Genomic DNA, 18,271 nt, shown 5'->3' on the forward strand with positions numbered 1-18,271 from the left:
TGGGTCGAGTTGGACCCGAATCCGACATGTAACCGACGCAGCCTATACTCCTATTCTTCCTAATGGGCCAAATTTTGATCAATCATGGGAGTTGCACCTAAACCCAAAGCTTGTGCAGGTTTAAATGTAACTAGCTTAAAGCAACCTCAACGATCGGTTGCTGATGCAAATGTCCGGCTTAAGGCTAAGTTGCTTAGAATAAAACGAGTTGACACATTAGGCACCCCCTTCCTAGGATGAAGCTTGTCTTTTAAGGTGGATGAGTGCCTACTTAATAAAAATCTTTTAGAAAAGTCTAGTCTTTTTAGAGGTTTTATTCCAAGTGAAGTTTTCAGCTCGGCGTGCTGGCCAAACTGCCCGTTTTTCCGCCGCTTTCCCGCCAAACTGCCCAATGTTTGCGACTCTCACTGCTGACGCGATCGCTTATCTATGCGGCAAGCCCTCCTGGCTCCTCGTTCGTGTCAATAACGGAGGCGATCTTCCTCCCGTCAACCGGCGCGATGGCGGGGGATCGAAAGATTTTTTTTATTTTAATGTGTTTTCTTCTTCTTCTTCTTCTTTTCCGTTGTTTGTACGTTGCGGATGACCAACATGTGGCAGCAGTCACGTAGGCCAATACAGGACTGAGCAGTCAACCCAGGACAAACGGTGACATTGGCCGATAAGACGGCTGTCTCTCGTAACGGAGTATAAATCGCAAACTTATCTCCCCACACGTACGACATGCCACCCGTTCTCACACGGAAACAATAATTTTCGGTGGCAATCCAATCCTTAACTGTTTAATCGATTTTACTCGTTTCAGGTCATTATCGATTGAATTAAACAATAATTCTTCACTAATACTTTCGTGCACTTGGCAATCATCATTGATTTCAACCTTAGTCACATTAACTTATGAAGCCCATGACAAGGGTTGGACACTGATATCACTAAACCAGAACTTGGGAACTACCTTGCATGGCTACAAAACTCCCAGACTATAATGTTGCAACAACAAAACCTTCGCCAGCATGCAGCATGCCTAACAGACAACTCCCTCTTAATAATCAACAAAGAAAGATTCAAAACAACTTTGTGATATCACAAGGTTCTGTCTGCTAAATTTTAAAAGCTTTCAGCTCCCAAGCCATGTAGAGATCTCCTGACATCTAGGTAAATCACTGGTCCGACAAGGGCAAAGTTTTTGACAAGCCATTGTGGGTCAACATGGTTCTTGCTTGTGAAATCAAAACCTAGTTAGAGACTAGGAATAACACCAGTGGATCCATAGTAGACAAAACTACAATATTATAAATTGGACATAGACAAAGAACTGTATATAATTATTCTCACAAAACAAGGACATGAAAGTCAGAAATAAGAATCATAGAGTCTGGGTGAGAGCCTCCATGGTAAATTTATCTGTATGTATCACTAAGTTGAAACGAGGCAGCTTCCATTCAATCAAAAGAAACATCCCTTCGTAAACACCATCGTAAAACCATGGATCCACTCTGCACCACTCCCCAGCTTTAACTAAAATAATACGAAGAGCAATTCTACAGCCTTTTTGGCAAATATTGCAGCAAATTCAGGAAAAGGGGCAAAGACAGCTCTTATAAGGCATCCCTCAACCAAACCGCGACAAAAATTTGCGGGTGACACAAACAAACCAAAATGGTAGCGTGCAAGCATGATGAAATAACTTGGCTATCAATCAAGATCCAGGAACTCCATTCTCTTTCTCATAGAGCCTTTCAAATCTGTGGCATCTCTTTCTGCTTTCTGAGCCTGCAGTTGAAACATAACAACATCATTACTGCAGAAAGGACACAACAATTCAAAATTAATGAGGAAACATGGTTGGGTCACTAACTACAAGTAGATGCATACCACATCCATTTGCAATATGAGATACAAAAGAAAACTAATAGTTGGCCATCTGAATTTAATTGGTTTTGTTAGACCCAGGGTACTTATACATGAAAAAATAAAAGAGAAAAAGTAACAACTTATTATAAAGATAACAGCATCTCTAGATAGGTCAATGAAAAACAACCCAAAAGTTTATAAAGATGAAGATCATGCATCCAAGTTCTGGACAAACCAGTTACTCATTATACTTTAAAATTTAGGCATCAGCTGTGGCCCAGAAAATGAAAAGAAAAGGAACAGATAATTAGGTGCACGGTATATTTGCAAATTGTCATGATCATAAAAATAGTGCTACCAAAAAACTAGAACTTTTAAGTGGATACACATTAAAAATATCTAGGCACTGCAATTCCCAAGAACTCTGGATGCTGGCACTTTTTAACACTAAAGGACATGACAGAGCAAGACACAATTTAGCACTCCAAAAAATGGTGTTTTCAAATCAGCTGGAAGAGATGCACTTAATAATCAACTATCTCAAGTGCTAGACAATATTGGCCCAGGATATCCATAGACTCTAGGGAAGCTTTTTTTTTTCCCCCCCTACCTTCTCAATAATTATGATATAGTAACAAGCACAGTTTCTGTCATGCATCACTGATATGTATCCTGATATGTTCATATAATTTCAAATGTTTGGCCCAGAATATCCATAGGCTCTAGCAAAGCTTCTTGTATTTTTCTATCTTTTCAATAATATGATATGATATACATAAGCACACATTCTTTTTAATGTAAAGTTCAGCTGAATAGTCAACTAAATCTAGTTCCAAACACGTATCCCTGATATGTTCATATAATTTCAAATGTTTGCATTGCACATATGCAACTCCACTCTGGTTTTCTGGAGGTTTTAGTGTTGGAAACTTCAAGAAATCTAGACACTTGCCACGTGCCAAATGTCCAGGTAATAGTGGCATAAAACCTGGTTCAATCTTGAGGTCATCCAGTTCACATGCACAAGTGACAGCAACCAAAAGTACTAAGGTGAACATCAAGCAAAAACACAAGTGCAAATGCACCACACAAGTAAATTGACAGGCATTAGAAGAAGAAACATATTATGTCTAACAAGCATGAGTAGCTATACCCTTTTTATCTCTGAAGCTGAAACACAAATCATATGAGGAGGAAGCTCCTCCCTCTCCAAGTCCTGCGTGATAAAAAACCCAATTTGAGAAAATACCAGTATTTCTAAAAAAACACATAAATAGTCAATTAACCAGGAGAAATCAATACCAGTTCTCCAATCAACACAACATTCTCCCCACGAATGACATATAGACCTAATGGAATATCACAATACAGATCTCCAACAATTACTCGCTCACAGGCACCTTCAAGAACAGCATTTGCTGTGAAAAGATGACAGTTCCAGAAATAAGCAAATGAGCATGAGAAAACAAATATAATACCATTTATAAAACAAAGCCATGATAGACATATACCAAATTGGTCGAAAGAGCGAAGAATTCCTAGAAGCTTTCTTCCATCACGTAATAATACAAGAAGCTTTTCTGTCAAATGAAGCAAATTACATGAGAAAACAGGCGAGCTGCAAGCAGTATCTATGTAGGTATGTGATGCAGCATGGACTATGTATTACAAAATATTGCACTGGCCACAAAAAAGGTCTCTATCTACCCAGCCATCATTTACACTGGTGGACATCATACAAATTTTTTTGTCATCTGAAAGATAATCACATGGTATATGCAAAAAGCTTGCTTACAAATGTCTACAAATAAATGACTATAAATAACTATGCAAATATATATGGCCATCAGCAATTAATAAGCAGTGTACTGAGGAGGAACGCTTGCCATATAACAAAAAAAAAAAAGGAAATCCAAATCTATTCTGGTATTTGTGCTATTGTCCCTCATTAAAAAGAGGAAAAAAAACCCATGGTGTTTAACAGAACATGGTGAAGGCATGCTTTTCTGGACAGATAAGAAATTTCTCACTAACTCGAGTTTCTTTTTAAAAAAAAAGAAAAAGAAAAAAAAAGGACTCATTTTGCAGTTTTATCTGACATAGAGAGGGAACAGTTCTTCTTAACACATAGTGACCCAAAGAAACATCTAACTTTATTGAAAACTTTTCTCCACATAATCAGGCTTTCATGGACTTTGTTGACCAAAAACTGTACAGATTAACTCACAATCCTTTGTCAAAATGCTGCTAGCTGTGTCTGGGTGTAGACACATATATTGACACAACAAGGAAAAAAGATTGCTACTCCAAAGAGGAAAAAACATTGCTACTCCAAAGAGAAGAAGTAAAGGAACAAATGAGGGAAACATATAATTAGAACTAAGAAGCAAAGGTTTTAAAGGGGGCATTTGGATGTGTCTTCATGGCAGGCACATACAGAAAAATTTCTGTTAGGGGACATTTGGATGCATGACCTAACCTTTGTCAAGCAGAATAGAGTAACATCACTATTCAATGCAAGAAATAATTCAAAACTATACTATTCACACATCTCACAAACCATGGAGGATTGCCAACCATTTATTCCAAATCCTCTCATGTCAATGGTTCTAGAATATAAAAAACCACTTTATAAAGAAAGTCCACATTTTTAGTCACCTCTTTCCTGTTTGGCAGGGATTCAATCATGGGCCAGAGAAACTAGAATAAAATAAATATTTATATTAACCTTCAAAATATGATATCCATGCATCATGCTATACAAAGATAAACAAACCACTCAAGCATAATCCTTGTGATTCTACAACTCTCTCGACCGAACTCAAGCTAAAACATGATATGTAAGCACCAGCATTGGTCAAAACAGAAACCACTTTATAAAGAAAGTCCACATGTTTAGCCGCCTCTTTCCTGTTTGGCAGGGATTCAAACATGGGCCAGAGAAACTAGAATGAAATAAATATTTATATTAACCTTCAAAATATGATATCCATGCATCATGCCATACAAAGATAACCAAACCACTCAAACATAATCCTTGTGATTCTACAACTCTCTCGACCGAACTAAAGCTAAAACATGATATGTAAGCACCAATATTGGTCAAGACAGATCCTCCAAATTACTACTACAACGGCTACTCATTAGGTTCTCCTCTGAGATCACTCCTGTTCCAACCATGACTCCCTTTTCATACAAGTATGCTTGCTGATTCCTCCAGAAATCTGGCCCTGGTTGAGCAAAAAATCTACATAAATGCCACCTGTAAGTGACTTAGTCATCAATTTGTATAAAGACCCTTAACATATCTCAAATATAAAAGAGAGGTCATTCCTAAAGCCAGAAGTAAAGTTATCCACGCTCCTTAGCAAAAGTTTACCAGGTTTGGAGTGAAACATTGACAAAACATTTAGAAATACATGCTCCTGACCTCATAGATCCAGATCATCACAATTTGAATCCAAACCCTTTTCTTCAAACAGTTAGAAGCTAGTGAACATGAAACCTGTAAAAATTAACATATGAGAGCATGGTTTCCTTTTCAAAAACAAAACATTAACCTCACAAATAAAGTTTTATCTGCTCTCCCTAATATAAACTTGAGCATGATATCACCATTCATCAACAACATCCATGAGGGTAACATGCCAATGAACTACAAGTCTACAAGATTTTCTGTCAGTGGGTAATGCAAGAGGTAAACATAGAAACAGTTAGGAGTGCAAGAGTTAGTGCTAAACGACACACATACTAGATACGTACTATACACTAGCACCAAACACTGAAATATGGAAACAGTTAGTTGTTGCAAGAGTTAAACATACATGACAGGTCATTTATTAACACCTACAACTAAATTTAAGAAACAATGTATGAATTACTTTGTGAAATCCAACATCAAAGATAAACCTCAAGTCCAAGTCCCCACACACAAAGAAGAAGAAGAAGAAGAAGAAGAAGAAGATTGCAGAATTGACCTACTTCATTAGCTCAGATTGCAGAATTGAAAGCAACGCTATATGGAAAACCCCACCATGAAGACCAACTTTCATTAGCTCAGCCCAACACCACTACCAAACATTCACCCAAAATTGAAGCAACTAAAAATAACAAGACAAGACCTTTCTTATCTTGTAGGAAGCTAACGAACAACTTAAAGGTAAACAACAATCCATTGCATCATTTTCAACTATTTAGTCAATCAAAAGTTAGGGGAAAAAAACATGTACTGAAGAAACAAGAAACAAGAAATCTCAAAACAAATGACCCTTAAAATTTACATAGCCTAGAGAGTAGAAAGAAAGAGGGTGAAGAGTCGGTTAAGCTTACTGTCAAGATAACTCGCAAGAGAGGTAGAGAGAAAGATATCTTCCGGTCCAGCCCACGACATCGAGCACCAACCCTTTCGGCCTCTCAAAAATCACCGAAGAGTCCACCCAAATAGCCACAAATCGCATTGGCAGCACGAATTCTCCACTTCCTCACCACCCCACCACCAAATTAAAGCCCTTCACTGTCTCCCAACCAACAGAGGCCTAAAAATTCTATCTTTTCCGCGAAACCCTAGCTTCCCCTACCCTCACCACCACCAACAAGCCACAACCCTAGTTCCCGCCGAAACTCTCCCAGATCCAATCCCTAATTCCCGGAAAATCGAAACCCTAGCGCCGGCTAAACACAAATTTCTCCACAGAATAGGAAAAACAAGATCAATTAGAACGAAAAAATAAGAAAAATCAAGAAAAAGGATGACAACTTTCTCCAATCTCAAAAAGGATGGACCTTTTCCCCTCTACCTCCCGTCGAGCGAGAGAAAGAAAAGGGGAGAAGTGGAACCAAAGAAGGAAGAGAACTGCCCGTTTGAGCAAAAACCCAAAGGAGCAGCTTCTGGATCGGATACAATCGAGTGGGAATTTTAGGCATCATGGACTTCGTGTCAAATTGCGCCACGTATCCTACACTAGATTATATATATTCGCACGTCCCATCAATAATCATCTACAATAATTTCGCATGCAAGTGACAATTTGCTATTGTACAAATTAGTGGGGGCTTATTTGCAAAAGAGATTACAGTAAGTTTGATCTCCTGCCCCAAATTTGTTCCAAGGATTATTTATTTATTTATTTATTTATTTTATAAATTTTATATACAGCCTGAAGCAGAAGTTGAAACTATATTTTAACACATGTAATATATATGAGATATATCATATACATACATACTACACACGTATGTATGTATGTATTAGAGAAAGAGATCGAAAGAAGTAGGCTCAAATCAAACGGTCAAACGGGATCAAGACTCAAATCAAGTGGAACCCAAAAGTGGAATCATAGTATATTTACTTATTTATTTATTTGATAGTAAGAACGGTTAATTACATACCACAATATATTACATGGTCTTCTGGCACCAGAGATATCAAAACAAGATAGCTGTTTCCATCGAGCGAGAAAACTCTTCCCTGCATTTAATGGTTTTGAGACATTTAGGGATGGCAAAATTAATCCGACCCGATGGGTATACACCCTATCCGAACCCGGTCAAACCTGAAAAATAGGGTTTGACTGGATTTGGGTTCGGGTTTGGGTAAAACCCGAAAACTATAGTACGGGTATGGGTAGGAATGGGTAGTGCTATTTTCTACCTGAATCCGATCCGAACCTATGGATATGGGTAATATTCGAACCCATATCCGAATATATATATATATATATTATATACATATATATATATACATATATATATATATATATATATACATATATACATATATATATACATATATACATATACATATATACATATATATATATATACATATATACATATATATATACATATATACATATACATATATACATATATATATATACATATATACATATATATATATATATACATATATATATATATATACATATATATATATATATATATATATATATATATATATATATATATATATATATATATATATATATATATATATACACACACATATCCGAATATATATATATACATATACATATATACATATCCGAATATATATATACATATACATATACATATACATATATATATATATATATATACATATATACACACACATATACACACACATATATATGATCTCTCTCTTTCTCTCTCTCTCTCTCTATATATATATATAATTATATATATGTATGTAAGTATATGTATGCATGCATATATGTATGCATGTATGTATGTGTGTGTGTGTTAGAAGTGTGTATGTGCGTATGTATGTATGTATATATATATAATTGATAATTCTATTTTTGATTGATAATATACATAAAATTATTTTACTTTTTTTTTGGTATAGAATGGATGGGTATGGGTTGGGTATGGGGCGGGTATAGATTGAGTATGGGGAAATGGGTTACCCACGGGTATCCCCGAATCCGTTGGGTATGGGGATGGGTATCTCTTTTCTTACCCGATTAGATATCGGGTAGGGTTTGGGTATAGGATATTAAGTTCGGATTTGGAGATGGGTAGTATACTATCCGACCCAAACCCTACCCATTGCCATCCCTATGAGACATCCCATGCATATAATTAACTCGAGCGTGTTCCGCAATTTGCGGACCAATAATAGTAGTAGACTAACATATAAGGAGTGCTTTTATGATTTTTAAAGTAAAATCGACATCTCAAAAAGGATATTTGATAATATTACTTAACAAACACGAAAAGAAAATTTTAGATGTGCCGTAAAATTTTTATTATACTACACATGATGCAACTGCTTTTCTCTTGTATAATTTAGTCATTATGTGTAGTCAATCATCATATGTAATCCATACATTTTATACCATATCTAGTATACAAAAAATTATTCTAAATATATTATAATAAAAGATTAATTTTTTAAATTTTTTTATGAAAATAAAAATAATATCAGATCGATTTTTTATCAATTTATTCTATCTTGCAATATTACTTTACATTGTTCACATCCATTAAAATTGAATCACAAAAAATAAATATAAAAATTAATAAAAAATATTTAATGATTATAAAAAAAATTTAGATTCAAATTTTTTTTTATCGAAGTAAAAAAAATGGGCCTTAAAAAATTAAAAAAAACATCTAAAATCCCGACATAGCTTACGATTGGGTCTAAGTCTAGTACCCTTGACACATCCGACTAGGTAAGCCATAGTAGTAGAAAGCAATATTTAAGTAACAACTTATGCGTAAATTTGGAAATTAGAGGTCTAATCTCATATTCAATGTGTTATTTGTAGTACATACCGAGAAGACATGTGACACATGCAATGTTTTTTAGTTCCAATATGATGTGTTATACAAGGAAGCTTAGGGTTAGCATGTCAATTAGAAAAGGTGTCGAGAGATAACGGTTTACATGGTTCAACTTATGCTTAATAATTTACATGGTTCAACCTATGCTTAATAATTTACTTGGTTAAACCTATGGCTATTAATATCTATGAGTAGAGATGGGTCAACATCGGGAAATATCATTAAAGATGGAGTACAAAAGAGAGAAATTTTCGATACAAAGCATTTGATCTCTTGGATGCTTCAAAATCCCAAAAGAAAAGAGATGATTATCTCAAAAATTCAGGTCTTGGACTTCATCTGCATATCATTCTTAATGCATCGGCTTATCTTCCCTCTCTCCGCTCTTCAGCAATGATCTCGTGATGTTAGCTAAATAGTGAAATTAGAATATCCCATCAAATGTATAACATAAGATTTTGCCCTCAAAAAATGTAAACCTTGCTATGGTTCTTTGATCTGACCTCTCCTCTGTACAGGAGGCCACTTGGTTCGAAACTTTTGGGAGTTGTTCTACCCTTTAGTTATCGGACGTGAGTAATCATAGTGTGGATTTTTCCTCCCTTCTCATATAAAAAAGTATGCAGGACCCAACCAACAACAGTTTTTATTTTAAATAATTTCTATAACAATGCGCATTTTTATTTTAACAATGAGCTCACAGGAACCCAACGAAAGTCTTAACTTGAATCTTAAACGAGAGACATTATAAAATTCTGAATTCCTATAACAATTATAAAGGCACCCTTCAAGTTTGGATGAAAAGCATTTTGATCATAAAATTTTAAAAAGTTTCAATATAGGTACTATTGCTGCTGCTTCCGGACTAAGCTTGAGGTTGGCTGATCCAAGGTAGATTGAGATCGTCCTTGTGTTTGTGGGATGTGGATGAAAAGGTTGAAACCAAAATAGAAATCTCTTATTAGAGTTATTTTCGATAGGGACTTTCCAATGCTCAAATCTATCAAAAAGTAGAGAATAGTGGGAAGTGAAGAATGAGAAGGGCTTCGGAGCTTACTTGGGTTCCTTGATGTCCCCCAATTTATAGAGAGAGGCAGATGGAAGTTTATATGGTGCATGGAGGCCATAATTATAAAGATCATGCTCTGCATACTAGATTTAGCCAGGGTGAGCTGTCATTGGATAATTTTGGATATCTTTTTAGAGACATTGAGATCAGATAATGATCTCATGCGGATCCTTCATCGAGAATCACAGGTAGGTAGGATTTTCGACTTTACTTTGGCTAATGACCAAGATAAGGAGGTCGAACATATATGAAGAAGGTTCACCTCGGATTTAACGAAGGTCAGCCAATTGTCCCCATAACAGGTAGAGATGGCACTTGGGTTGGATCAGGTCAGATACAAGTTGGATCAATATAGGTCGGATCAGAAAATCATCAATCCAATTCTAATATGTTTATTAAACAGGTCAAAAATTCAAATCTAAATCTGATTTATTTATTAAATAGACAATCTGACTCGACCCAACCAGCTTAATCTGTTTATTAAACAAATTAAAAGAGCTAAACAGATTAAACAGATAAGGTTAAATGGGTTAGAAATAGATTAAGCAGATTTTAAATAGGTCTTAAACAAGTTAAACGGATTAAATAGATTAAACAGATTATCTGATTTAATCCGACCTAAATATTAAATGGATTAAATAGGTCAGATATCTTAAATCTAAATCCGATCCAAATATTAAACAGGTTAAATAGGTCGATGTGTTTATAATCCAAACTCGTTAGTCTAAATCTAAACTTGTTTATGGTAGGTCGAACACAGATCGAATTGATGGGTTAGAACATATTTTGTTGGCCCTAATAATAGATATCATGGCTTATTTTTTCATCATGATAACTTTCTTTTTAATGATAACTCAACAGTCTTCTTATTTCCGCTCTTTATAGAATCAGAACTACCTTCAACTCCTATCACGATCTCCAAATCATCACTAACCATCCATCGGCTAACCCCGATGATGCCATGGCTGCCCTGATCGCCACCAGGAGGGTTCCCGGTCTCCAAGCTCCTAGAGAAGCACCTCTTCTCCCCAACTATTGCGCCCATAGAGCATGATCGAAGGGGATCAAATACTTTCTTTTGGTTCTTGATATGCCCACCCCCGCCTCCGCCCTCATCCTCACCTCCTCCCTGACCCAATGTGGAACCATCCTCACCTCCTCCCTGACCCAATGCGGAACCAAGCTAGAATTGAGAGCCTCAGAACGCAAGGCCTAAATCAAGGGCCTTAGAAATACCGAGGGCCCTCGAACCACACCTTGGTTTCCAATTGACTTGGTCCTCCTTTCACGCTACAGTTTTCATGGACCACCATCCACGAGGAAAATAATTGCACGTGCTTGATTGCAGGTTTCGCCCATGTTTGGATTGAAGCATGCTCTTCGAGGTCAAAGATTTTAAAGATAGGAGATAAAGACGATGAATCTACTAATGGTTGAAATCAAATCAGATATAAATCAGATATCAGCATATCCATATCAATATTTATTTTATTTGATAAATACATATATAGATACAGATATTATTCAAATATAAAAATTTATATCCATATATATTTGTTTTAAATGGATGCGAATACAATTCGGATGTTAGAAGTATAACTATAATTATGGAGATAAGTTGGATAATTAAACTTTATGACTATAAAATTAAAAATATTATTAAATAGATAATAAATCAAATAAATAGTAAGTTTATATGATTGTTTATTTTTTTTTTTAAATTAGTAAGACTGTATAAAATTATATAGGGTTATAGGTAGATTCAGATATGGATCGGATAATTATCTATCTATATCCATATCTTTTTTTTTGACAGATATGGATATGGATATGGATATTAATTTGGATTCTCAAATTTCTATCTATATCTAGATTAATTTGGATACAAAAATGAATCCGAATTGGTATTATCGACACCACGTTCACCCCTAAATCCGCTATATGAGTTTTAGGGAACTATAGCAAGATTGATTGGTTAGCTTATGTTACTTGGGTAAGTCATTAACGTCTGTATATGCTGGGGACCGGGACTCTTTGATTATGATTGACCTACCCTTCCAAATCGAACCAAGGTGAAAATTCAAATCACGCACGTCTATGATTTTCAGTAACGGTTATGTGCGAGACCAACCCTGAATCTTGATAACGATGATGATCTATCTTAAATGGCCAACAGATAGCTCATCTCAGCCATGGTTATTACGCGGAGCAAGATTTTCATAGATTCGACCGCCACATGTCATGGAAACGACCTCCAATCTTCCTCCATCTATAAAGAAGGCTAGGGACCCTAGGTAAGCTCAAGTCACTCTCTCTTTCTTCTATTCTCTGTTTTCTAGCTAACTTAAACATCGAAAGATCTTCATCGAAAATAACTCTGATCATAGAATTTTTTTTTTTTTTACTGATTTGATGCACATCTCCGGCACTTCTTCACAAAAACGATCTCAGTCCGGCCAACCTCGATATCAGCAGCAATGGCTTATTAATTATAGAGCCTTGCAAAGTTGCTGCTTAGGTAGGATTGCTTCAATTTAGGATACATTCATACCAAACCCAATTTGAACACCCAACCCGAACCTAATCCAGCCCAAGTCCAAACACATTACGTTATGCTGGTTCATGGAGTTCCAAGTTTCATTAAATTATGCTAGCTTGGGCTACATCAATTTGCTTTTTGGTAAGGGGTGAATCAAGTTGGGAAAATAAATTAAGTAATGGAAAAGCATGTTAGCATTGAGTCAGGTTAATTACCCAAGCCTTCAACCTGAAAGCACCTCGACTTTAAATTAGGTTGATATCTCAAACTGGCTATGCAATATATAAACCCAACCAAACCCAAACTGAAGGTGAGGTCAGTCAAGTTCAGGCTAACCAAGTCCAACTTCATCTCTAATCCAGAAGATTTAGATACTCTTTTAGTCTTCTAGAAAAATAGCAGATTGGATGTTGCCTTGCAACATCCAATCAATCAATTTGGGCTGCATTGAGTCAGGTTTTAATTTGTGGGCCTTTATTCAGTTGCAGGCCTAATAGACCAGCCCAAGGCACATTGGCACTTGCCAAGGGGCAATATTCTGATACCGAGACCAACTAGAGAATTCCACAGGACATTGGCATTTGCCAAAGGCGTTGCATTTCGCTTTCCTTGTACTCTTTACTCCCCAACCCACCCCCCGAAGGCACAAACTTAGAGGCTTATGTTGGGTACGAGTTTCTCGATCTATACATAACTGCCATGTACCAAGAGCTCCGGTTGGATATCTTCTCGGATCATGCTAAGGCTACAAATGGGCCATGATCAAGTCTTGCACTTCATGCGAGTCAACTTGTTCCCATCAAAGAGTGAAAGATTTTGTCCTCAAAAGAAATATTATCTCAAAGCCTTAAGATTTAGTGAAAGAGAGGATTAAACGATCACCAGATTGCAGTACGAATATGTGGCATTCGGCAAAAGAAAAATTCTCTTGTAAACACTCAAAATCTCAAGTAAAAAAATGCAAAATATTCTTCGTGAGCAATGCATTGGTTATTCTGTGAGACCATTGAGGTTTCCTTTCTAATACCATGCCTCCAATCCTCCAGAGGGCTTTAGATGTGAGACATTTGAAGTATAACAAGTTCAAGTCACCTGCAAATTAGACCAAAATGGAGTAAGCATCGATATGATTTTGTTCAGAATTTTTGAAAGAACATCCCAAAGAGAGAGAACTAATTCTGTGGGCTTACCAGGACTTCCTTAATCAAATGTATTTAGATCTCTAGAACAATATCTGGATGCAGAGGGGTAAAAAAAATTTAGTTAATGCCCATTTAAACATATGCTAGAGAGCCTCAAGAATGAAGTTTTTTTTTCCATTGGGAGGACACTGCAGGAACTTACACTCTGAATCGGTCTTGACCCACTTATACCGATCCTCCCCCTTCTCCTCCTTTTTCTCTGCCTGCACATTCTCCACAGGTCTCTCCTCCAAGCACTTCCTCATCGACGAAGAAGCAGAGCTTCGAGGGTATATTTTCTTCTGAAGTAATGTCCTCAGAATCTTTGTTCAAAAGAATATAGAAATAAATATAAGAAACCAACTTAGACCATCAACGTGAGAACACATTTGTCAAAAGATATTGCATGAAACCATACCTTCTCCATCCTTGACTCTGGCATGGGATCCCTCAAGCTCGGAGTTGGTGAGAAGCCACTTCGACACACAAATATTTTCTTGAGAAGAAATGTGAGTGTTTTTTCCTTCATTGCATTGCGGTTATCCAATAACCAATCCTTTGCTTTGTTTAAGATGATCTTGGTATTGGGAGAGAGGTCACCTTTGTTATTATCCAAATCATCTTGCAACCTGAGGGAAGCAGTCCGATCGACCTCCAAGCTTGAGGGGAAGTTTAGAAATCTATTAAGAGGGAGATTGGCTCTCTCCTCTTCTTCTACCACTTCTGGTCCCTTGGTGCTAGATTTTGACTTGCGAGATAATAGTTTTGTTAGCTCCTTTTGTAACTTTCTCACTTCTTCCATTGTAAAGTCTGGAAAATCTTGAGATGCATCCAAATTTTCTGATGAATCTAGATTTTCTGAGAGCTCATGTCTCTGTGGGTCTTCCTTCAAGTCATTGTTGCCGAAGGTTCCAATCGACAGCAATGCTTGAGGCCAATCATTGAATTCTTCTTTGCGAACATCTGGCATCGAAGCATCTAAATTAAGAAGAACTAGTAAGTAAAGATGCAAATAATAATAAAGCAATCCTTCCACAAAAAATATGGCAATCTAACTTTTTTGGAGGAAATCACTATTGACCAAATCAAAATCTTCTTTTCCTTCTTGGCAAGATAGAAAAACCGGCTCAACCTGAGCTAACCAAGTAAAATCCATGGTTAGGCTTCATGGATTGGTAAGTCAACTCTGAATTCACTACTAAGAAAATAGATGGCTCTTGGGGAGATAAGCTCTTCGGAGTTCATAATATCAAACAAAGATTCCACCCTTTTCACTATCACAATACTTGGAAAGAAGGAAAAAAGAAATCAACACTCAAAAGCAACCAACCATACGCTAGCAACAGCCATTCAAACCTATCCAACAAAATAAATGTAAATAAATGGTGGATCACTTACGACGAGCTGAACTCGAACCTGCATCGAATCTCTTCTTCTCTTGTTTCGCGTTGAACTTATTTTGCACCCAACTCAGAATCTAAAACCAATGAAAGCCACAGATTCCATTAACAAACAAAGAGTAGTAAGAAACAAAAGGCAAGTTGTTCTCCTATATCTAACAATGGAACTTTTTCCAGTAGTTGTTTGTCCTTACCCTCATATCGCCAAGCAACTTGATATTGCTATTTGTATTGTGTGCGTGTGTGTGAGAGAGAGAGAGAGAGAGAGGATGGCTTTCAAGATCTTTTGCAAAAAGGGAGAAGGAACCAAAGCAGCTATCAAAATTCAAATCAAAACAGAGGAGGCAACAAAATTCTTTGCCAATGACTTGCTAAAAAAAAGAAAAGAAAATCCTCTGCCAGTGGGAATCATTAGAATGTACAGAGCCCCTCTAATTCTATCATCCAAGCTTGTCCATGGTTAAGCAGTCGCCACTTTCCTGGCCCCCCACCACAATTAGAGCTCCTGAAGGAACAAGAGATGCCTTATCAAAAAGGGAACAAGAGATGTGTTGTGAATAAAAGAAAAGAACACAAGTAGCCGTCAGGTTCCTTTCACCAATAGGAGCTCTGGGAGGGTTAAGTAGATCGATACAGATGGGTGGTCCAGAATCCCATGACCAAGTTCTGGTAGCCTATGGACACTTCTCGCACGGTTCAAGTTCCTAAGCACAGACTTTTACCACCAACGCTTTTACCGCCCACCTGACTGCCTTGCCAATTCCCCTTCCACACAAAAAATGAAACAACATGTTTTCCGTATAACCCCGTCCATGTATATTTTTTTTAAAAAGATCATTAGATATCAGCGCAAGACTCCTTATTGCCACGGAGTTTGCTATAATTAAGGGAACCTAATAGCACATTTTTGAAATTAATCTTAATGCCACCTCTTCCTCGTCAACATCTCATTACCGTGATGGCCAATAGAGCATTGGAAGGTGATCATAGGCTCAATTTTGTACGAGTCCCCAATGAAATTCCATGGTGCAGCTTACACCAAGCCAAAGCAAAGCATTACAATATCTCCTTCAGTACTGCTACCATACCTTAGTTATCCTGTACCACTTCAGCCATTGTTAGTCTTCACATTCATCACCATTATTATCCTATACCTTCCATTGCACCACCATCCTCAATCATCTAATCCCGGCCACCCTTCCTCCATTCTCCCTCCACTTCTCCTACTGACGATGTTAATATCATTGTGATATCATGCACCTACTATCACTTTCATCACCACCTTATCCACGCATGCTGACCCCACGTTTCCTTAAAATTATTTGCATGATAGAAATGCTATGAGCAGGCATAGGATTTTTTTCCCTAAGAAAAAGAACATAAGAAGAAGATAAATTGCACTTAATTATATGGTATTTATAGTGTCATTATCCACATGCTATAGTTTGTGACGTTACGTGCAATTCCAGTCATTCTTTCTTCTTGCTGAGGAGAATAATACAGCGGCTTGTAGACCTGCCCGCTGCCCATTTTCTGACTTTTTTCCTTCGCTACTCTCTAAATCTTTCTTGGGACAAACGTGGGGAGATCTTCTTATCTCATTGGATTTCGTATATGTACATTCTCGACACCCATGGACCGGTCATCCTGCCCGGAAAATCGTGATCCGACCTCCATCACGCATAACCATCTCACGTGGGTTTAAGATCACGGCCGCCCGAATGAGGGGCCACAGCCAGACAGACCCCTCCGGGGATTAGCTACTAGCTCCGCTTCTTTGTTTCCTCATAGTCATACGCTAATCACCTGAGCTCACCGGTAGGCCGAAGCACCACATTCTTCACCCTGCTCATGACCGTAATTATTTGATATATGCGTGTACCAAAAGATTTTTTTTTTTTTTTTTTAATGAATGCACATTTTGGGTACGAGGACATCTCAAAAAAATATTTTTCCTTGACTTTGTGCACATGCATGTACAACCACTACAAAAAATAAAGAGATTAGGAACGTTCTACTAGTAGCGTTATTAAAATCATACCTAATAAGAATAAATGAAGTCATTTGTTATCATTTCTATTAAATAATTTTTAGATATATATTTTTTTATTCTAATAAATACGAACGTTATCATAAAAACATTCTTAAATATAAAAGGGAACAGGCTAGAAATAATTCTATATACTAATCTAAGAACATTTCAATAAAAATATTTTTATATATCTTACCTAAGTTTTTTGCTCCTAAAATTTTTTCAAAATTTATGAATTTAATTTTTCCCTCTTTGTCTTATTTTGATCCTGCTGATCCAATCAATAAAAATTAAAAAAAAAAAAATTGTGATCTCTCACACACCTCTCTATGGCCCTCTTTGTTTTCATAATAAATACTTTTTGTTTCTATGGCCAGCACCTCATTCCATTAAAAAGCTTCCCGTATGAACTAAAAATATTCCCAGCACCTCCTTTTCCAGATTTGAAGATGACATATCTGATGATAATAATGAAATTGGGGTGGAGGATGCAGACAACTATAATCAAACTGAAACAGAAATATACCTTTTAGAATCCGAATAAATTTATTATAATTTTTTCTGATTAGTTTAAACAGATGTGTAATTATGAAATCTTATACTAATTTTATATCTTTGCTTATTTATTATATAACAAGTATTCAACTAAAGAATCATAAAAATTTATATCAGTTTGTGCCTTTAGATTTAATTAAGTAGTTTTATATCTTCGCCTCTTATTACAGAAATGGCTCCAAAATACAAAGGCATTTCACATACTATTCTCATGACCTTACAGGATGAGGACGATGTAGTATTGAGACAACAAGGCAGCATATGGAGGTCAAGAAGACAACATGGTGTTACATCTAGACCTGGAGGTCAAACTTCTACTGTGCAGCCACCATCTCAAGTTCCAACTGA

The 18,271-nt window shown here is 36.6% G+C and overlaps 2 protein-coding genes across 2 annotated transcripts; both read right to left on the minus strand.

The window, feature by feature from the left end:
* Positions 1-1,273: 1,273 nt before the first annotated feature.
* Positions 1,274-6,726, minus strand: LOC105056709 (sm-like protein LSM1B). Its single transcript, XM_010939015.4, has 5 exons — positions 6,184-6,726; positions 3,366-3,434; positions 3,157-3,272; positions 3,008-3,070; positions 1,274-1,773 (listed from the first exon to the last, which is right to left on the minus strand). Exons 1-5 carry the CDS (start codon positions 6,242-6,244, stop codon positions 1,696-1,698), a joined length of 387 nt encoding a protein of 128 aa, XP_010937317.1. The 5' UTR covers positions 6,245-6,726; the 3' UTR covers positions 1,274-1,695.
* A 6,975-nt stretch (positions 6,727-13,701) lies between these two features.
* Positions 13,702-15,995, minus strand: LOC105056767 (protein NEGATIVE GRAVITROPIC RESPONSE OF ROOTS-like). Its single transcript, XM_019854476.3, has 6 exons — positions 15,531-15,995; positions 15,335-15,413; positions 14,355-14,914; positions 14,100-14,259; positions 13,946-13,989; positions 13,702-13,847 (listed from the first exon to the last, which is right to left on the minus strand). The coding sequence occupies exons 1-5, from the start codon at positions 15,534-15,536 to the stop codon at positions 13,970-13,972; spliced, it is 825 nt and encodes a 274-aa protein (XP_019710035.1). The 5' UTR covers positions 15,537-15,995; the 3' UTR covers positions 13,702-13,847; positions 13,946-13,969.
* Positions 15,996-18,271: the final 2,276 nt, after the last annotated feature.

This window comes from Elaeis guineensis, chromosome 13 (assembly GCF_000442705.2).
Source record: "Elaeis guineensis isolate ETL-2024a chromosome 13, EG11, whole genome shotgun sequence".
NCBI lineage: Eukaryota > Viridiplantae > Streptophyta > Magnoliopsida > Arecales > Arecaceae > Elaeis > Elaeis guineensis.